Raw genomic sequence first — 23,030 nt, 5'->3', positions numbered from 1 at the left:
ACAAATCATCCCCAGCTTGGATGTCTGGGCTTATGCAATAAACACCTTTTCTTCTTAATGAAAGCAGCACATTAATAGAGCTCTGTACTTAGCAGCAATACAACAGGTCCTCACTGTTGGCACTTACATTGCAGTGGCTTTTCTCTGCCAAACTCCTCATCAGGGGGCAGCTTGTGACTACAAGTAGCAGCATGCTTTTTCCTTTGTAACTATGTCTAGATGACAGATACCCACCTCCCAGCCAGTTGGATGAGATGTTCTGCAGCAGAGTAAACGGAATACAGAAAAATGCAATAAGCAAGTCGCTTACAGCCAAGGAGCAGATGAAGATGTTGGTGACTGTCCTCATGGCTTTGCTTCTGGTCACCACATAGAGAACCAAAGAGTTTCCAAAGAGTGCCAGCACAAAGATCAGCACACATATGGTGACAAACATCGCCTTGGTGCGGCCAGGGAGCTCTGGGATGTAGACAAGTGGCTGAAGCTGGTAAAGTTCAATGAACTGCTCCCTGGTGACATTATTCTCCTGGAGCAGCCTGGCTATCAGCTCTGGGGTGATATTGAGGGACTGCATCCAGGCAGATCAGGAGAAGATGGCTCTCACCACCTTACACAGAAGGACACTTCATAGCATCACTCTCTGATAAAGAGTATGCAATCCACCTTCTCACATCCATATTCAGTATGAAGTGTCCAGAGCTTGTAGTCCACCAGGTTCTCCAGGAGGTTCCAAGAAGACCAGGTGAAAAGTCATAGAGCAGGAACAATAGTTATTATATAGAGTAAACCCCTCCATACAACTTTATATCTTCTGATACCAGACAGGTAAATGTTCCCTGTAATGTGCAGACTGCACTTCTCCAGCCCTGAGCCCTGCTCTGGCAGTGGTGCTGAAGGACAGCTCCTCTTCATCAGTGCGGGCGTCCAATCGCAGCTTCAGTGGGCTGGATGCCACTCATCAGTGCTGGAGCTGCAGGACTCAGCTGGATTTGCCACTTCCGAAGCCTTCCTTGGCTGTGCCACTCACACACTCATTATGAGTGCTGACATTATTACCATCCTCAGGGCTGCAGCTGACACGTCTGATACTGAGGAAATCCTGTATACAGCTAGTTAATTACATCTGCAACTAGAGAAAGAACACACTACTTAGGCGGAGGCCAGCAGTGCTGCTAAATAAAAGGGAGGACTGGAAAAGGAAAAAATGAAAGTACCCTGCAAACTTATACTTCAATTTGTACTTCACATGTAGCAGAGCTGAATTCATTATTTACATCAATGGGGTTGGATTTTTCTGCAGCTTCAAAACGTGCTACTACCTGAAAAACCTCGTTTTAAATTAAAGGGCACTTCTCAGATCCAATATGCACCCTGAACCATGAGCAGTTCTGGGTGCATATTGCTAATCCCTGCCTAACCGTCCCTGTATACACTAGCATAGATAAAGAGATCTTTAGAAAAAGTATTTCTAAAGATCTTATATCGTAGGCTAATGAGCAAGGGACCTAGTCCCCTGGGCGTTAGTTTCCCGGCCAGTCACCCCCATTAGCATGTTAGTATGCCCCTGTGGATGTGCTATCATACTAATGAATACACAGCGTCACAGGATGATCTCACTCACCTCTCTGCCGCCATCGCTGGATTTCGGCTCAGTGCGCATGACCCCAGAGTTTGGGTCATTCGCACTATGAAGCCGGGTGTACGTATCCTGGCTTCACACTGAAGTAGTGCACATGACCCAGTCTCCAGGGTCATACGCACTGAGCCAAAATCAAGCGATGGCAGCGAAGAGGTGAGTGAGATCAACCTGTGACACTGCGCATTCATTAGCATGATAGCACGCCCACAGGGGTGTACTAATATGCAAATTAGGGGCGACTGGCCGGGAAACTAAAGCCCAGGGGACTAGTCCCCTCGCTCATTAGCATACGGTAAAAGATCTTTAGAAACACTTTTTCCAGATATCTCTTTATCTATGCTAGTGTATACAGGGACGGTTAGACAGGGATTAGCAATATGCACCCAGAACTGCTCGTGGTTCTGGGTGCATATTGCACCTGACAGGTTTCTTTTAAGTAGCACCAATGTAAAATAACACACTTCCCACAGCAGTCCAGTGATGTCCTGGGGCTCACATGACATGTTTGGTTGCTCTGCTCTCACTTCTTCCCTTTGTACAATGATCAGCCAAAGGAAATGAGTGTGCAGAAACCCAATAACAGCTGCTGACTGACTGCAGGGTTCACGTGGTATAAGATTGTCATGTGAGCCACAGGAGATCCAACACCATTGAGGTGTGTATATGTTGTTTTTATTTTACAAAGGGGACTATATTTAAAATGGCATTGCCCAAATAATGGATGACCCCTATAAAAAAAATCCAGTATTTTGTATGACTATTGCGATAGTTTGCAGAAAGTGACACACCTATCTGCTACATGTCATAAACTTAGCTCAGTCATCTCCCTCTCAAGGTGTTAGCAGTAGAGTTGAGTAAATTAATTCGATGTGAATCAAAATAGCGTCAGAGTTTAGAAAATATACCAGACCTGCAGTTCAATATGTGCAAATCATAAAAAAAGCCCACTGCCATTTTACACAAGGCGGAACATTGCACAAATCAAAGAAGTCTCAAGCCTCAAGCCTGAGAATACCAGTCCGCCACTGTCGGCTTTATCTTGGCTGGGTATCAAAATTGGGGGGCCTCAAACCAGTATTTTTAGTTATTTATTTAAATAATTAAAAAAAAAAACCTGCATGGGGTCCCTTCTATTTTAATACACAGCCAAGATAATCACACATCTGGGGGCTGCAGCCTGTAGCCATCTGCTTTACTTGCACTGGGCATCAATATATGAGGGACCCTATGCCAATTTTTTTGTTTGTTTATTTCTTTTGAATTGTTTATTTACTTTTACACTACATCAGGGGCCCCAGACAGTGTGTTTGATTCCAACCAATCACAGATGATGTCACACAGGTGGGGGGCGCGGTCTGACTGTGACCAATCAGAGACAGCAGGGCTGCCGGTGGGTGGGGGAAACACTGAATACGTATGAGGGTTAATGAGCAGACTCGGAAGCAATGTGACAGCTGTGTGGGAGACTCGGTAACTATAACTGTCCTGCTTTATTCCTTATTTTCTTTCTTTTGCAGCCCCTCTAGCCCTTACTAACACCAACTCCCCTAGCTCTTTCTAAAACCAACCTCCCTAGTCCCTACTAATATATAAGTTTTGCCTCTCATTGAATTCAATAGTGTTTGGATATGTTCATCGAGCTGTTTTGTCAAACTGTTCGACAAATACGAACACGAACAGAACCTTGACAGGTTCGCTCATCTCTAGTCTCAAGCAGTCTTAAGCGGGCTTTACACACTACAATATATTTTACGAACTGTCGGCGGGGTCACGTCGTAAGTGACGCACATCCGGCATCGTTAGTGACGTAGTTGCGTGTGACACCTACGTGCGACACAGATTGTGCGCAAAAACGTTGATCGCATACACGTCGTTCATTTTCTAAATATTGTTCGTCTTGTTCAACGAAACCGGTATATTGATACGTGTGACACCCTACCAACGACGAGCCTCATCCTTCTTATGTACGTCATATGCGACGCGGGCATGTCTCTACACGCCATGCCTCATGCCCACCGCTATGATTGGTGGTTCCAACTTTTCACGTCTCTTTAATTCCCGGAAAAGGTGAGTAATATGCTGGTGTCATCCTTAACACGATCTCCAAGATCTAACGAGATATTGATTGATGTGGCTTTGTTTAGAATATGCACGTGTGACGGCTCAGAGATGACCTATGTACGATCTCTTCAGATCGTATATACGACCTGGGCGTGTCTCATCGCATACGAGATCGCATATGAAATCGTAGCGTGTAAAGCAGCCTTTAGTGATAATAAACTTGCAGATGTCACATCATATATTATGTATAGCACAGCCAACCAAGAGGGAAAGAAGTCTAAGAGATATGCTTTGGATAGGTGAGAGGAATCTCACGGGTGTCTAGGTAGTAAAGTTTCTCCTAGTGCAAAGTATCAATTCAGTGCAAGGAGACTAATAGGCCATGCAATGCTCCTCTGGGGCTTTACATATGAAAATAGTCTATTCAGAGAGTAAGAGGAGAAAAACTAGTGCTACTCACTGATAGTAGCAGAAGAACTATTTTGCTTGGTTGAGAGGCCAGTGGCAATCCTAAAAAAGTCAATATTCCCCCTTTAAAGGGCCTTGCCACATGACTACTGAGATTACTGCACATTGTTATATATTGAACTCTATATTAAAAATCTGGTGGCTGCCAGTATTTTATTTTTAAAACTTTGTTAATGTAGATGATGTGCAGCTTTGTATCAGAAAATCAGAGCTTCCCCCACCCGCACCCTCCCTAGCAATATAAAGAAATGAATCAGTCCTGATTTTATGTCTATCTGAAGCTTACAGCGAACGCCATAGAACATTATTGCCTGCTGTGAGCTCCACTCAGCAACTGAAGTGAGCCGCGCGGTCAGCAATGACATCATTCAGGTTAGCCGCAGCCACAGCTGGAGTCCCCCACCTGTGATAACAAATCACCTGAGTGATGTCCTGCTGATCGCATGGATCACTTCAGTCGCGGCCTGATTTGAGGTCACAGGTGGAGGACCAAGGCCGCTTCAGATATGTAGTAGTGCTGCAAGCATCGTGGAACCTCTTGTGGATTACATCGGACCTGGAGAGGTGTTTGGGGGTTAATAAAATGGTGAAAGATGGTGCTTTTTGTCTTTTATTTCAAATAAAGGATTTTTTGGGTGTTTGTGTTTATTTCTTTTCACTTACAGATTAGTAATGGGTCGCGTCTCATAGACGCCTGCCTTCACTAATATAGGACTTAGTGGCAGCTGTGGGCTGTTATTAACTCCTTATTACCCCAATTACCACTGCACCAGGGCAATTGGAAAGAGCTAGGTAAAGTGCCAGGACTGTCGCATCTAATGGATGCGGCAATTCTGGGTGGCTGCTGACAGATATATTTATTCTGGGGGGTGCCCAATAACCATGAGTATCCCCTCCCCAAGAAAACCAGCCCTCAGCTATTGGGCTTTATTATTATTATTATTATTATTATTTATTTATAGAGCACCATTAATTCCATGGTGCTGTACATGAGAAGGGGGTTACATACAAAATACAGATACAAGATTACAGTAGACAGACTAGTACAGAGGGAATAGGGCCCTACCCTTGCGGGCTTAGATTCTATAGGATTATGGGGAGGAGACAGTAGGTGGGGTGTAGATTGGGCGGCAGCTCCGCACGGTGGTCGGGTGGCAGTGAGTTCATTGTAGATTGTAGGCATTTCTGAACAGGTGGGTTTTCAGATTCCGTTTGAAGTTTGCAAGGGTAGGGGATAATCTGACGTGTTGAGGCAGCGAGTTCCAGGAGACTGGGGATGCTCGGGAGAAGTCTTTGAGTCGGTTGCGTGAGGAGCGAATGAGAGAGGAGGAGAGAAGGAGGTCTTGGGAGGACCGGAGGTAACGTGTTGGAGTGTAGTGGGAGATTAGTTCAGAGATGTAGGGAGGAGACAGATTATGCACAGCTTTGTAGGTCAGTGTTAGTAGTTTGAATTGGATATATCTGTGCTGGTATCATAATATGGAGGGATCCTATGCCAATTTATTTATTTTACTGTACGATATAGACTTACCCACTGGCGTCTCTGATTGGTTGCAGTCAGACACACTGTATCTCAGGGTGAGGGCTTGTCTGACTGCAACCAATCACAGCCACTGGTGGTCGGGGGAAGCAGTGCATATTCAATGAAGGTAATGACGGAGTGTCCCAGGAAGTGAATAACCAGCCGCGGGAGTAGTGTGATGGCCGCGCTGGTGATTTGGTAAGCATGAAGCACTTGCTTCTACCCCTTAGTGCCAGATTCTGATCCTCAAAGAATTTATATGGGAACTGGCATCTAGCCAGATACCAGTGATCAATCCTATGTCGACCTCAAGTCAGCGGGGGATTGATCTGCCAGTCCTCCGAAACGCAGGAACAAAACGCAAAAAGAATTGACATTCTGCATCTTGGCTGCATCTTCAAAAACACAGCCAAAAAAAGATGCACTGTGCAGACAGCTAAATAGAAATCTCATAGACTTTGCTGGGGGAAGGAAATGCATGCATTTGGGTGCATCTTTGTGTCCTCAAAACTGTAATAAAAGATGTAGTGTGTGAACATAGCCTAAAAGTTTAGATCAGCGACATGGTTGCACCACTGGTAATGAGAGCTTCCCCATTCTGATAGCAGAGGGAGCTTTGCCTGTGCTGCATTTTCAAAGTGAATACGAAGGTCTATAATGCATACAAAATATTTTATTATTTTATTAAAAACCATTTAATCTCAAGAGACACAGCTGGAGCTGGTCAATAGGCGTCACAATCCATACAATCATATCATCCCTGTCTCAAAGTTCAATATAAATATGAAGTATATATATAAAAAATAAAACTGAAGAATGTATCACAACTTTATATATAATCAAGGTTACTAAATACAACCATAAGGCTATGTGCGCACGTGTGCGTAATTCATGCAGTTACGCTGCGCTTTGTAGCGCAGCGTAACTGCATGCGTCCTGCGTCCCCTGCACAATCTATGGAGATTGTGCAGGGGCCGTGCGCACGTGGCATATTAGAACGCAGCGTTTCGGCTGCTGCCCGAATCGCTGCGTTCTAAGAAGTGACATGTCACTTCTTCCGTGCGCTTTGCCGGCAGCCCCTGCTCTGTCTATGGCAGGCAGAGCGCACGTTCTCGCCGGCACCATGCGCTTCAGAACGCAGCTTTTCAGCTGCGCTCTGAAGCGCACCTTTTCGGTGCGGTGCAGAGCGCACACGTGCGCACATAGCCTAAAAGAGTTCATCAAGTTATATCTCAAACCAATAGATGTATAGATGCAGTAAGGCTATGTGCACACGTTGCGTTTTTTTCAGCGCGGAAAAAAACACACCCTCTGGCAGAGGGGAGAATTGTAAACAATGCGTTTTGGGAAAAACGCATCAAAAACGCATGCGTTTTTCGTACGTTTTTCATGCGTTTTTCATGCGTTTTCTTCAGGTGCGTTTTTGACCACATGATCCAGTGACAGTGCCACAGTACATCCAGTACACAGTGCCAGCCTTCCTGCAGAGATGTGAGTGTTGTCCACGGGAGAATGCAGCTGCCCATGCCCACGATTTGGGTTCAGGCTGCTGTGGAGCTCTATGCTACCTGCAGAGAACACTCTTGTCTCCGCAGCGTAAATTTACTTGCTGAGGCTCGGGAAGCTGCACCACAGGTCAGTGTATGCTGCGGAGAAGAGAAGCACAGTGGGCACAGGATTTCTAAAATTCCTTCCACTGTGCTTCTACTGTACAATGCAGCGTTATGGACACAGGGAAAATACTCTGCGCCCATAACGCTGCAAACCCTGATTGTGGGCACACAGCCTAAAATGTGTCAATGGATGTCAAACATATATATAACGTCCCACCCCCCTGCATATTCTAAGCTGGCGCCATTTAGTGCCTTTCATGTGGCACTAAAGGGTGCCTAGCCTTGTATTTAGCCCCCAAAAAAAAAAAATTAAAATAAATGACGTGGGGTCCCCCCTATTTTTGATAGCCAGTCAGGGTAAAGCAGACAGCTGTAGCCTGCAAACCACAGCTGACAGCTTCATCTTGTCTGGTGATCAATTTGGAGGGCTCCCCAAGCTGTTTTTTTTTTTTTTATTTATAAATAATTAAAAAAAAAAAAAAAACGTGGGGTCCCCCCCAAATTAGATCACCAGCCAAGGTGAAGCTGACAGCTGGGGTCTGGTATTCTCAGGATGGGAAGAGCCATGGTTATTGGACTCTTCCCAGCCTAAATATAGCAGGCCACAGCCGCCCCAGAAGTGGCGCATCCATTAGATGCGCCAATCCTGGCGCTTCGCCCCAATTCATCCCGCGCCCTGGTGCGGTGGCAAACGGGGTAATATATGGGGTTGATACCAGATGTGTGATGTCACCTGGCATCAAGCCCAGCAATTAGTGATGTCACGGCGTCTATTTGATACCAGACATAACTAATTGACAGTAATAGCAAAAAAAATTGACAACCAAAAAAAAATTTATTTGAAAAAACACTTCCCAAAAACATATCCTCTTTCACCAATTTATTGAAAGGAAAAAAAAATGGGGCCGCAGTATCCATTTTTGACGTCCCACGTCACCTCTGGACCTTCTAGAATATGGGGGGCACGTTCAGGGAACGTGTCCCCCATTTTCTAGTAGTGCAGACCCTCCATTTGAGGAGAGTGGGTGCAAAGAATCTGCACCCACTCTCCCCGGGTCACAGCTGCACAGTGCCGAGCAGCAGCAGCCAGAGCAGCTCACGCTGAACACAGGAAGCCGTCAGCTGCTCGGCACATGTGACCGGCCGGCGTCTGCTGTGAAGGAGGGGGCCGCGGGGGATCAGTGCTGTGACAGGTACGGGGGTTACCGGGGGACACCGGAGGGGGAATAGGGGGTGACCTGGCAGGGCCTGGGGAGCAGTTTTCTGTCGCATGTGTTATTGCACATGCGACATAAACAGAGGAGTAGGGCGGCCGGTGCGCTGCTGTGCGCGCGGCCATGTTGGATTTTCGGGAGGGGGGTCGGGGCGGGCACTTTAGCGACACCGGGGGCTTTCCTGAACTTTGCCAGGAAGTGAGGTCAACAGGAAACCTCTTGACCTCACTTCCAGGTAAATGCCTGCGTTCTGTATGCCGACAAATCCCGCGGACCGCAACAAAAAAGCAGCTCACTGCGTTGTAGCTGCGGTCTGACCCGCATCATTGATTTCAATGGGGGAGAGAACGCAGCCACAACACACAAAAGAAGTGACATGCTGTTTTTCTTTCCGCACCGATTTTTTGCATCCAAAACGCTCCGTTTAGAAACGCAGCGTGTGCACTGATTTTTCGGCTTTCTCATACACTTTGCTGGGAAAGCTGAACGCATGCAATTTGCCACTGGAGAGACTGCGGTTCTAAACGCAGCGTTTCCGCGGTAAAAAACGCAATGTGTGCACAAAGCCTATAATACATTATCAGTTAATCATAAAGTGATAAGTATATAGATAAGCAAATCTTGGACCAATACATAAATGTGTCCAAAAATTATGGTTACTGAACAATCATAAAGTGCAAAGTGCAAAATAGGTAGATAAAAAAAGAGAGCAGAGGTCAGTGTGTATACACATACATATATTGGTATTTAAATAGTTAACAGAACAGCCAAAACTCCATAGATGGCTGGAGAGAGTTAATGGTATTACTAGTATACACACTGACCTCTCCTCTCTTTTTTATCTACCTATTTTGCACTTTGCACTTTATGATTGTTCAGTAACCATAATTTTTGGATAAATTTATGTATTGTTCCAAGATTTGCTTATCTATATACTTATCACTTTATGATTAACTGATAATGTATTTTACTGTATCTATACATCTATTGGTTTGAGATATAACTTGATGAACTCTTTTATGGTTGTATTTAGTATCCATGATCATATATAATGTTGTGATACATTCTTCAGTTTTATTTTTATATATATACTCCATATTTATATTGAACGTTGAGACAGGGATGATATGATTGTATGGATTGTGACGCCTATTGTCCAGCTCCAGCTGTGTCTCTTGAGATTAAATGGTTTTTAATAAATTATTAAAATATTTTGTATGCATTATAGACCTTTGTATTCGGTTTTTCTTTTTTGGTCTAATCAGTAATCCCCGAAGTGGTCTCATGGTCTTTTTGTACCCCCCTGCACCCCTAAAAACAAAAAGTATATAAAAAAAAATACACATAGATGAATACATAGGATATGGTGTATATGTATATATATATATATATATATATATATATATATATATATATATATATATATATAATTGCCTTATTCGGTCTGTCTGTCTGTCTTGCTCCAAAATTCTGTCGTTACCGTGACATGCGTCTCATTGGCCGCTCGCCTCGCCTCCGCCCCCCGCACGGATTGGCCGCTCGCCCAGGCTCCGCCCCCCACACGGATTGGCCTCTCGCCCCGGCCCCCTGCATGCATTGGCAACTCGGCCACGCCATGCCCCCTCACGCATTGCACGCTCGCTCTGGCCCCGCCCCCCGCACGCATTCCCAGAACCGACACGGAGCCCCGACTCCCAGGTGAGTGCTGTACCCCCGGGAGCCCACACCAGCGTACGCTGGCAACCCAGCTGACACATACCCTCGCATTGCTGAGGTTGCCGGCGTACGATGGTGTGGGCTCCCGTGCGTGCGGGGGGCGGGGTACGCTTGTAACCATGGTACCCATTGGGTAAAATTGTGTAGCATGGTTACCAGCGTATGCCGGCTCCCTGCCCATTCAGATCGTTGGTCTCCCGCTGTCACATGCTGATGCGTGCTGCACAGCAGGAGACCAACAAGTGACCCAGCACTGTCTCTTTGAATACTTACCTGATGTGTACCATGCTTACTAGCATACCCCGACTCCCGACACATGTACGCTGATAACAATGATACACATCAGGTAACTATGGAAACCGCTTTGCATAGTTGCCCCCTCGGCCACGCCCCCATGCTCGGCCACGCCTCGCTCGGCCACGCCCCCCGCTCGGCCTCTGCCCCACCCGGCCACGCCCCCTCACTCTGCCCCATTCGGTCACGCCCCCACGCTCGGCCACGCCCCCACACTCTGCCCCCCCTCGGCCACGCCCCCACACACTTGGCCACACACCCTCGACCATGCCTCCCCGCTTGTCCACGTCTGCCCCGCTCGGCCACGCCCCCCACACACATTGGGCACCTATACACCTCCCCCCAGGACTACTCCTCCTATTATCCTCCTCTCTCCCCAAGGACTACTCCTCCTATTATACTCCTCACCTCCAGGACTACTTCTCCTATTATCCTCCTTTCACTCCAGGACTCCTCCTCCTATTATACTCCTCTCCCCCCCAGGACTACTCCTCCTATTATACTCCTCTCCCCCCCCAGGACTACTCCTCCTATTATACTCCTCTCCCCCCAGGACTACTACTATTATCCTCCTCTCCCCCCAGGTCTACTCCTCCTATTATCCTCCTCTCCCCCCCAGGACTACTCCTCCTATTATACTCCTCTCCCCCCAGGACTACTCCTCCTATTATACTCCTCACCTCCAGGACCACTCCTCCTATTATACTCCTCACCTCCAGGACTACTCCTCCTATAATACTCCTCTCCCCCCTGGACTCCTCCTCTTATTATCCTCCTCTCCCCCCAGGACTACTCCACCTATTATCCTCCTCTCCCCCCAGGACTACTACTCCTATTATTTTGCTCTCCCCACAGGACTACTCCTCCTATTATCCTCCTCTCCCCCAGGACTACTCCTCCTATTATTCCTCTCCCCCCCAGGACTACTCCTCCTATTAGACTCCTCACCCCCAGGACTACTACTCCTATTATCCTCCTCTCCCCCCAGGAATACTCCTCCTATTAGACTCCTCACCCTCAGGACTATTCCTCCTATTATCCTCCTTTCTCCCCAGGACTACTCCTCCTATTATCCTGCTCTCCCCACAGGACTACTCCTCCTATTATCCTCCTCTCCCCCTAGGACTACTCCTCCTATTATTCTTCTCCCCCCCGGACTACTCCTCTTATTAGACTCCTCACCCCCAGGACTACTACTCCTATTATACTCCTCTCCCCCCAGGAATACTCCTCCTATTAGACTCCTCTCCCCTCAGGACTACTCCTCCTATTAGACTCCTCACCTCCAGTACTCCTCCTCCTATTATACCCCTCTCCCCCCAGGACTAGTCCTCCTATTATACTCCACTCCCCCCAGGACTACTTCTATTATACTCCTCTCACCCCAGGACTACTCCTCCTATTATCCTGCTCTCCCCACAGGACTACTCCTCCTAATATCCTCCTCTCCCCCCAGGACTACTCCTATTATTCTTCTCCCCCCCCCCAGGACTACTCCTCCTATTATCCTCCTCTCCCCCCAAGACTACTCCTCCTATTAGACTCCTCACCCCCAGGACTACTACTCCTATTATCCTCCTCTCCCCCCAAGACTACTCCTCCTATTAGACTCCTCACCCCTAGGACTACTCCTCCTATTATCCTCCTCTCCCCCCAGGACTACTCCTCCTATTATCCTCCTCTCCCCCCAGGACTACTCCTCCTATTATACTCCTCACCTCCAGGACTACTCCTCCTATTATCCTCCTCTCCCCCCAGGACTACTCCTCCTATTAGACTCCTCTCCCCCCAGGACTCCTCTTCCTATTATCCTGCTGTCCCCCAGGACTACTCCTCCTATTATCTTCCTCTCTCCCCAGGACTACTCCTCCTATTATACTCCTCTCCCCCCAGGACTACTCCTCCTTTTATACTCCTCTCCCCCCAGGACTACTCCTCCTATTATCCTCCTCTCCCCCCAGGATTACTCCCCCTATTATACTCCTCTCCCCCCAGGACTACTCCCCCTATTATACTCCTCACCTCCAGGACTACTCCCCCTATTATACTCCTCTCCCTCCAGGACTACTCCTTTAACACACACACACACACACACACTGCACAAAACATACCTCCCCCCAAAACACACACACACACCCACACAAACCGTGCAACACACACAGCACCACACACACATACAATGCTGCAGACACACAGCGCTCCACAAACAACACAACACACAGCACCACACACACACACACACAACGCTGCAGACACACAGCGCTCTACAAGCAACGCAACACACAAACAACACCGCTCTCACACACCCCCACCCAAGGCCGGCTCCAGGTTTTTGTGGGCCCTGGGCGGAAGAGTCCCGGTGGGCCCCATCCACACGCAGACACACACATACGTACACATACATATTTAAAGACAAACTCACAAAAAGACGTATAGAACTGACATATCTATACAGTCATATACACTGACATACATAGATACACATCATACATGCATACAGACACACACAGCTCTGCTAGATAATACATACATACACACATAGCTCTGCTACATACATACACACATAGCTCTGCTACATACATACACACATAGCTCTGCTACATACATACACACATAGCTCTGCTGCATACATACACACATAGCTCTGCTACATACATAGCTCTGCTACATACATACACACATAGCTCTGCTACATACACACATAGCTCTGCTACATACATACACAGCTCTGCGGCATACATACACACATAGCTCTGCTGCATACATACACACATAGCTCTGCTACATACACGCATAGCTCTGCTACATACATACACACATAGCTCTGCTACATACATACACACATAGCTCTGCTGCATACATACACACATAGCTCTGCTACATACATAGCTCTGCTACATACATACACACATAGCTCTGCTACATACATACATGAATCTGCTACATACATACACATAGCGCTGCTACATACATACACACATAGCTCTGCTACATACAGATACACATAGCTCTGCTACATACATACACACACGTGGCTCTGAGGGGCCCACACACGTGGCTCTGGGGGGCCCACACACAGCTCCAGGGGCCAGCACATACAGCACCGGGGGGGGGCAGGGCATACACCTAAGGGGGGAGAAGCCCATACAGCTCACCAGGGCCCATAACTCGGGGGGCGGGGAGGGCACATACCGCTCAGGTCACGGTGGAGAGGGGGCCCACACAGCGGTGGAGAGGGGGCCCACACAGCGCTGGAGAGAAGAGCTGTGCTGGGGGTCGCTGGCTGGCACTGCAACTCCTTCATCTGTGGGACTGAGCAGGCCGGTCGGTAGCTCCGCCCACAGATGAAGTTCAAACCAGGAAGTCTGCGCGCCTTAAAGGGACGGCGCTGCAGATTCCTGCCGAGGACTGCGGTCCCCGGAACTCGGCCCGGGGGCAGCAGAACTAAGGCGAGGGGGCCCCGGCCAAGGGGCACCAGAACTGACGAGGCCGAGTGGGCCCCCCGGCTCTCCAGGGCCCTGGCATTTGCCCGGGTATGCCGCGTGCTGACGCCGGCCCTGCCCCCACCCAGACAACACCCAGAACATTTATAGTCCACTCCACAAATACTTGGCAACTACAGACAACAACATCTATATATATATATAACAAAAATCATACATTAACTACACAATAAATTCTAGAATACCCGATGCGTTAGAATCGGGCCACCTTCTAGTATATATATATATATATGAGTATATTCTGGAGTGTGGTACGGGCGTCATCACTTAAACTGTCCTTTGTGATGCATTTTCAAAGTGCAGAGGAACGGAAGGTGGCCAGATACAGTGATCAGGCAAGCTCCAGAGCTGTATTTGTAGGTTCTACAGTACAGAGCATCCTAGTGGCGCATGCTCCTCCTCTAGGGGCCTGACCACTCTGAGACTGCAGTGTGGTCGGTAACCTAGAAAATGAACTGTACACAATAGGATGTTTAATAAGAAGTATATTGTAAATAGGGATGATCGAGTACCTCAAATATTCAGCTTCACGAATATCCGATGAATAGGTCTCCGCTATGCGAATATTTGATGCATAATGTAAGTCTATGGGAAACCCGAATAGTACCGAATAGTTGTTATTTGGGTTTCCCATAGACTTACATTGCGCATCGAATATTCGCGAATAGTCGAATAGCAGCGACCTATTCAGCAAATATTCGCGAAGCCGAATATTTGAGGTATTCGATCATCCCTAATTATAAACATTGCTTGTTTTTGCAAAAAAAATGAGACAAACCCCTTAGTAAGTGTCATTATATTGTAAATCAGTGTAACATAAGCTGGTTCAAACACTATGGCAGACATTTATCAAAAACTGTCATTTTTACTGTATACAGCTGTCAATGAAAACTCTGCTGCAGTAATAAGCGCCTAATTTATTAATAGGCCATAAATAAAATTATAGGCAACTCTGGCAGTCAATACATCAGAAATCAATTCTGATTTGAACATTAATTTATGCCAATTTCTGGTGTTGTGAGCATTGCTACAAGAAAAAAAATCACAAACTATTGGGTAAATATGGCTTGTTTCATAATGCATTACTTTACTTCAATTGGATTAATACATTCCCTCCACACTGAACAATATGCTCATTTTTTTTTCGTCTATGACAACAATTTGGATTTGTTTGCTGGTAAAAGGGAAGAATTCTGTTGTTTATGTGATTTTATTCTAGCACCACAGAGAATGCAAATGGAGAAGTGTTTCTCATCTCTTTTTCCTGGCTGGCAGTAACAGCTGGGACTCCCACTTGCAGCTGCCTTTCCTTTACGTTGTGCAATAGAAAGTCTATGTTCCATATGTGGTCAAAATGGGATAAAAGAAAATAGAAGTAATATCTCAATATAAAGTACTATTTCTCAGATTTGTCCTGCAGGTTAGAAATCCACTTGTGGCTCATAGAAATCTAGTTTTCATTTAGAAGGGGATATAAACCACTAGGTACAATACTGTGAAAGATAATCACAAATGCTCAGACATATTATATACGCTGTATTATTTATATACATTATGGATTTCACCCCCTGACAATTTTCCGGTTTTTTTTCCTCCCTTCCTCCAAGAGCTATAACATAGTTTATTTTTTGTTTCAATATAGCCATATTACTTGTTTTTTGTGAGACGAGTTGTGCTTTTGAATGACACCATTCATTCTGCCACATATTGTATTGGAAAACGGTAAAAAACTCCAAGTGCGGTGAAATTGCAAAAAAGTTCTATTGCATGCTAGTTTTTGGGTTACTTTCATTATTTTGTAAAAGTGACCTGGCATTATGACTCCCCGGATCAGTACGAGTTTGTAGATACCAAACGTATAATTTTACTTTTATCTAAGGGGTAAAAAATTCAGAAGTTTGAAAAAAAAATAAATAAAAAAAAAATAATAAAAAGAATTGTGCTTTTGTCGCTATTTTTCAAAACCCATAGCATTCTCATTTTTCGGGATTTGGGGTTCAGTGACGGCTTATTTTTTGTGTTTTGAGCTCACGTTTTTAATGATAACATTTTTGGGTAGATGCAACATTTTTATCGTCTGTTGTATTTTAATTCAGTGTTACGGAGACAAAAAAAAGTTATTCTGGCATTTTGAGTTTTTCTCTCGCTACGACCTTTACAGATCAGATTAATTGATTTTATATTTTGATAGATTAGGGATTTTTGAAAGCGGTGATACCACATATGTGTATTTTTTTATCATTGTTTTATTTTGAATGGGTCAAAAGGGGAGTGATTTAAGCTTTTAGGCTTTTTTTTAGATCTTTTTCAAACTTTTTTTTACATTTTTATTGATTTTACTAGTACCCTGGGGGATTTTATGCCTGCACTGTCTGATTACGTGTCCTTATCAATGCTGTTCTCCTGTGAGTGCCGGTGCTCTGCCGACATTCACAGGAAACACGTCATGGCTAGGACAGGGATCATCATCTGACCGCACGCTGCCATGACAACCCATTGGTTGGGGCCACTGATGGCAGCGGGAAACAGCACGAAAATTGATGGAACGCATTTGATTTTGCTGTCAAAGTTTGACAGCGCAATCTAAGGGGTTAACAAGCGTGGGTGGATCGGAGATCCATTCGCACCTGTTACCTGCACATGTCTACTGATTAAATCAGCAGACATGTACGGGGAATAATGCGAGCTTGCTGAGGTAAGCCCGCTTTAAATTGATAGACATTGCCAAGGACATACAGGTATGTCCTGGGTTGTGAACGGGTTAAAGGGAATCTGTCAGAAGGTTTTTGCTATGTAATCTGAAGACCACATGCTGCAAGGGTTAAAACATAGAATTTAGGTCTTATCTGTTGTTTATTTGCTATATTTGCTTAAACAGCAGGACTTCCCATTGTTACTATGACAATGTCATGCCCCCTCCTCTGATTGGCACCTCACTGTCAATGTACAATAACTATTGAGAGCTTGGTGTTTCCCTTAAAATAAGCCCTAGCAGGAATTTTCAGCATTTAAGCCCTACCCTGAAAATAAGCCCTAGCTGCAGTTCAATAATGAAGTGTTCATGCAGCTAAAAAAGTTTAAGAATACTGCAGGAGACTTCATTATAGAAAACAGACACCTCAAAAGAGAGAAGAAAGAAGACAGAAGACCCCGAAATCATACTCACCAGATGCCGAACTGGAGGACCTGCAGTGGAACGCATCAAGGACCTGCAGTGGAACGCACACCCACAAACATCAGATCACGCACACATCTGATCGCACGCCTATACATCTGATCACACACACACACATCAGATCGCACACACAATTACACATTAGATCGCACACACAATCACACATTAGATCGCACACACAATCACACATCAGATTGCACACACACACACTCACCACATCAAGCAATAGCAATTGTTTCCAGCTGGCAGGGGAACCTGGGACGCAGTACAATGGAAGGCAAGGATATGCAGTGGAATAAATCGATGCATTCCACCGCAGGTCTTCTATGAGTTTCACCACAGGTCCTCCATGCATTCCACCTCAGGTCCTCACGCTCCACCGCATGACATCCCAGGTTCCTCTGCCATCTGTAGCAATCGGTATCACCGTATATGGTGAGTATGTGTTTGCAATCTGATGTATGTGAGTGTCGACAAGAAGCAGGGGAGGACCACGTGGAGCATACCTGCTGGGAGTGCCCACCAAAGATTGCAGGAAGACCTGGGAGTGACACAGAAGTCCGGGGCCAGGTAAGTATGATTCTCCTGGTAAGGGGGGTGTGCTTTTTGGGGGGTAAACTGACCCTCAAGCATGTTTCACCCAAGAATAAGCCCTACCCCGAAAATAAGCCCTGGCGTATTTTTCAGGGTTCTCAGTGCAAAGCAGAATTTTTGCCCAAATTTCTGCCACAAAAAGGCTGCAGTTTGAACTGCATAGTGGGGTTTAGAAACCCAAATTCCCATAGACTAAGCTTGAAGAGCAGAACACATCCATTTTGGCATTGAACGCTGCAGTTGAAAAAGCAGCAAAAAAGCAGGTAAAAAGCAACGTGGACACATAGCCTAACTTAGTTTATTTTTTCTTTCAATATAGCCATATTACTTGTTTTTTTGTGAGACGAGTTCTGCCACATATTGTATTTGAAAACGGTAAAAATACCTCCAAGTGCGGTGAAATTGCAAAAAAAAGTTCTATTGCATGCTAGTTTTTGGGTTACTTTCATTATTTTGTAAAAGTGACCTGGCATTATGACTCCCCGGATCAGTACGAGTTTGTAGATACCAAACATGTATAATTTTACTTTTATCTAAGGGGTAAAAAATTCAGAAGTTTGAAAAAAAAAAAAAAAAATAAAAAGAATTGTGCTTTTGTCGCTATTTTTCAAAACCCATAGCATTCTCATTTTTCGGGATTTGGGGTTCAGTGACGGCTTATTTTTTGTGTTTTGAGCTCACGTTTTTAATGATAACATTTTTGGGTAGATGCAACATTTTTATCGTCTGTTGTATTTTAATTCAGTGTTACGGAGACAAAAAAAAAGTTATTCTGGCATTTTGAGTTTTTCTCTCGCTACGACCTTTACAGATCAGATTAATTGATTTTATATTTTGATAGATTAGGGATTTTTGAAAGCGGTGATACCACATATGTGTATTTTTTATCATTGTTTTATTTTGAATGGGTCAAAAGGGGAGTGATTTAAGCTTTTAGGCTTTTTTTAGATCTTTTTCAAACTTTTTTTTACATTTTTATTGATTTTACTAGTACCCTGGGGGATTTTATGCCTGCACTGTCTGATTTCTTGTCCTTATCAGTGCAATGCTGTTCTGTGAGTGCCAGTGCTCTGCCAACATTCACAGGAAACACGTCATGGCTAGGACAGGGATCATCATCTGACTGCACACTGCCATAACAACCCATTGGTTGGGGCCATTGATGGCAGCGGGAAACAGCACGAAAATTGCTGGAACGCATTTGATTTTGCTGTCAAAGTTTGACAGCGCAATCTAAGGGGTTAACAAGCGTGGGTGGATCGGAGATCCATTCGCACCTGTTACCTACACATGTCTACTGATTAAATCAGCAGACATGTACGGGGAATAATGCGGACTTGCCGAGGTAAGCCCGCTTTAAATGGACAGACATGGCCAAGGATATACAGGTATGTCCTTGGTTGTGAAGGGGTTAAAGGGAATCTGTCAGAAGGTTTTTGCTATGTAATCTGAAGACCACATGCTGCAAGGGTTAAAACATAGAATTTAGGTCTTATCTGTTGTTTATTTGCTATGTTTGCTTAAACAGCAGGACTTCCCATTGTTACTATGACAATGTCATGCCCCCTCCTCTGATTGGCACCTTACTGTCAATGTACAATAACTATTGAGAGCTTGGTGTTTCCCTGAAAATAAGCCCTAGCAGGAATTTTCAGCATTTAAGCCCTACCCTGAAAATAAGCCCTAGCTGCAGTTCAATAATGAAGTGTTCATGCAGCTAAAACAGTTTAAGAATACTGCAGGAGACTTCATTATAGAAAACAGACACCTCAAAAGAGAGAAGAAAGAAGACAGAAGACCCCGAAATCATACTCACCAGATGCCGAACTGGAGGACCTGCAGTGGAACGCATCAAGGACCTGCAGTGGAACGCACACCCACAAACATCAGATCACGCACACATCAGATCGCACGCCTACACATCTGATCGCACACACACACACACATCAGATCGCACACACAATTACACATTAGATCGCACACACAATCACACATTAGATCGCACACACACACACTCACCACATCAAGCAATAGCAATTGTTTCCAGCTGGCAGGGGAACCTGGGATGCAGTACAATGGAAGGCAAGGATCTGCAGTGGAATGAATCGATGCATTCCACCGCAGGTCTTCTATGAGTTTCACCACAGGTCCTCCATGCATTCCACCTCAGGTCCTCACGCTCCACCGCATGACATCCCAGGTTCCCCTGCCATCTGTAGCAATCGGTCGGTATCACCGGATATGGTGAGTAAGTGTTTGCAATCTGATGTATGAGTGTCGACAAGAGGCAGGGGAGGACCACGTGGAGCATACCTGCTGGGAGTGCCCACCAAAGATTGCAGGAAGACCTGGGAGTGACACAGAAGTCCGGGGCCAGGTAAGTATGATTCTCCTGGTAAGGGGGTGTGCTTTTTGGGGGGTAAACTGACCCTCAAGCATGTTTCGCCCAAGAATAAGCCCTACCCCGAAAATAAGCCCTGGCGTATTTTTCAGGGCAAAAAATAATATAAGACAGTGTCTTATTTTTGGGGAAACACGGTAGATTCCCTTTGTGGGTTTATATGATAGAAGCCAGTTTTCTTAGGGTAATTTTAGCTTGCCTTTTCATTCATAAGGCAATAGACAATGCATCCAGGCCATGAGCCATTAAACATAGATAATGCAGTCAGTTTAAACACAGCTTATACAGAAATAACTGAGATACATCAATGTAATATATTATCTTGTCTCTTCTGGATGTTTCTTTTATTAATTTTGAATGCTGATATTTTCCCTTCATGTTTGTGACCTTTACTAATCTAATTTACTATATGCTATTTGTTTGCTAGCCTCTATCAACCATGGTTGTGCACTAAAGACATCATGAATCAATTGATGTTTACTGTGGATTTATTGTAATGTGCTCGTATTTCTGTAAGTAAAGTGTTAAATATTTTTTGTTTTTAATATATACATACATGTACAGTTGAATCCAGAAGTTTACATAGACGATCTAAAAAGACACATATGCATGATTTTCTCACTGACATAAAATCAGAATAAACCTTTCCCATTTTAGGTCAATTTGGTTACCAACTCCAGCTCCACCAAAATGGACACTGATTCTGACTCCACGACTCCAACTCTGACTCCACAGCCCTGATTTATAGGTTGCCTTGTTCGCACCTGCATTTTCAGCTTTGCCCATAAATTTTCAATAGGATTGAGATCAGGGTTTTGTGATGGCCACTGCAAAACATTGACTTTGTTATCCTTAAGCCACTTTTTAACCAATATGCTTCATGTCATTGTCCGTTTGGAAGACCCATTTCAGCCCAAGCTTAAAGTTCCTGGCTGATATCTTGAGATGTTGCTTCATTTCTGCTCTCTGATTGGTGAAGTGCAACCTCTAGTGATTGCTGCTCTACCAATCAGACAGCAATCTACAGCATAGGGCACACAATGAAGGATTATCTCCATAACTTGTGAGTAGCGGGCAAACTCAGCCCACAAAAACACGTTGTAGCGCTCATACTGGCCAGCGTCAGATAGAAAGAACACTGAGCATGCCGCGGTGGCCCTTGTCAGAAGGAACGCACATGCACAGGGCTTATAGCAAGAGTTTTAAAGGGCCGGCGGATCATTTTGCAGTTTAGTATCGCCGGCCCGTTGGGCATGTGCCCACCTTGCCTGATTCTCAGTTTGGGGCTAAATTAGTGTATACGATCAATCACCTAGCCTTGTAGTGTGCTTGTTCTAAAGAGCTTACTGAATTTGAGCACAGCACTGGTGTAAGGAAGTTGAAGTGCTGCTCACAACCCCTTGAAGAAAATGTGATGTTGTGTGTAATGCAATGCACTGTTTGAAATGTGGTTTCATGTGTTTAGTAAATGACATGTATTTGGTTCGGCACATGTAGAGTTCTTAGGTGAGATTGGCCCAGCATGGGAGTAGTTATAATGGCAGACAAGGGAATTGTTTCTTGGGAGTTGACAGCTACTACCCAGAGCTCAGTGGAGAAAGACCTAAGGTTGGACAGTTAACAGAATGTCATGTTATGGGGTGTGTGTAAATAGGGAAGACATCACATAAGAAAACACAAAGAGGTACATGATAGACCGCAACTTTTCATAGACCAGAATATTCATTAGACCAGAAATGAGGCCAATTAAATGGTATGCAGAAAAACCCAGGGGAAGTAGAAGGCCCATGTAAATGGGGACAGAAAGAGAAAAACTTTTATCAGCACAAAGCTATTGGACAGTGGACTATGATGAAAAGAAACTCAATTGTGTATATTGGAAGGAAATTATGGTCACCATATTGCTACACATGATTTAGAAAAAGAGGGGATAAATCCAGCGAGCCCAAGTTGATGAATAAAAATTATTTTCTTTATTTCAAAAGTAAATAAAATTGTCAGATAGAAGCAAGTTACAATTGTTTCAGGCAGAGATGAAAAAATTACTGCTGTAAGCGCACGGCAAGACGCGTTTCTGCTATGCCTTTATCATTATTCATTTCAATGATAAAGGCATAGCTGAAACGCATCTTGTCGTGCGCTTACAGCAGTAATTTTTTCATCTCTGCTTGAAACAATTGTAACTTGCTTCTATCTGACAATTTTATTTACTTTTGAAATAAAGAAAATAATTTTTATTCATCAACTTGGGTTCGCTGGATTTATCCCCTCTTTTTCTAAATCAAGTGCTGGCAAGAACTCCTGCCACTAAATCCGATGCAGAGCGTCTCTATGGAATAGCAGAATATACACTGAAGTGTTTTTGGTAAGCTGGCTCCTTTTGTTTTTTATATGGCTCCACAAGTTCCTCTATGAGAAGCTGAGGGTGCATCACAGCCAGGAGTCTGTGACCCTCCAAGAATGGACTTTTTCAGTAACAGTGAGAAGTCCTAGGGGTGCTTCTCACATAGCGAGATCGCTAGTGAGATCGTTGCTGAGTCACAGTTTTTGTGATGCACCAGTGACCTCATTAGCGATCAAGCTGTGTGTAAAGCTGGGTTTACACACTGAGACTTTCTAGCGATCCAACCTGCGATCTCAACCTAGCCGGGATCGCTACAAAGTCTCTGGTGAGCTGTCAAACAGGCAGACCTGGCCAACGACCTAACAGCGATCCGGACCTGCAGAGCGACTAGTTGGTCGTTGGGGACGTGTCAAAAAAGCAGGTGAACTTCACCCGACTTCATTTAATGCCGCGCGGCTCTGTGTGCAGTGTAAATAAATAAATAAT

At 45.0% G+C, this 23,030-nt stretch overlaps 1 protein-coding gene across 1 annotated transcript in view; it reads right to left on the bottom strand.

Annotated features, from left to right (window-relative positions):
- The window catches only part of QRFPR (pyroglutamylated RFamide peptide receptor), a 248,931-nt gene extending 247,923 nt beyond the window's left edge, over window positions 1-1,008 (bottom strand). The window contains exon 1 of the mRNA XM_075336325.1: window positions 235-1,008. Within this exon, the coding sequence (XP_075192440.1) occupies window positions 235-574 (340 nt within the window). The 5' untranslated portion in view covers window positions 575-1,008. The remainder of the gene's footprint in view (window positions 1-234) is intronic.
- Window positions 1,009-23,030: the final 22,022 nt, after the last annotated feature.

This window comes from Anomaloglossus baeobatrachus, chromosome 1 (genome assembly GCF_048569485.1).
Source record: "Anomaloglossus baeobatrachus isolate aAnoBae1 chromosome 1, aAnoBae1.hap1, whole genome shotgun sequence".
Lineage (NCBI taxonomy): Eukaryota > Metazoa > Chordata > Amphibia > Anura > Aromobatidae > Anomaloglossus > Anomaloglossus baeobatrachus.
This window is presented reverse-complemented; position numbering and strand designations above follow the sequence as displayed.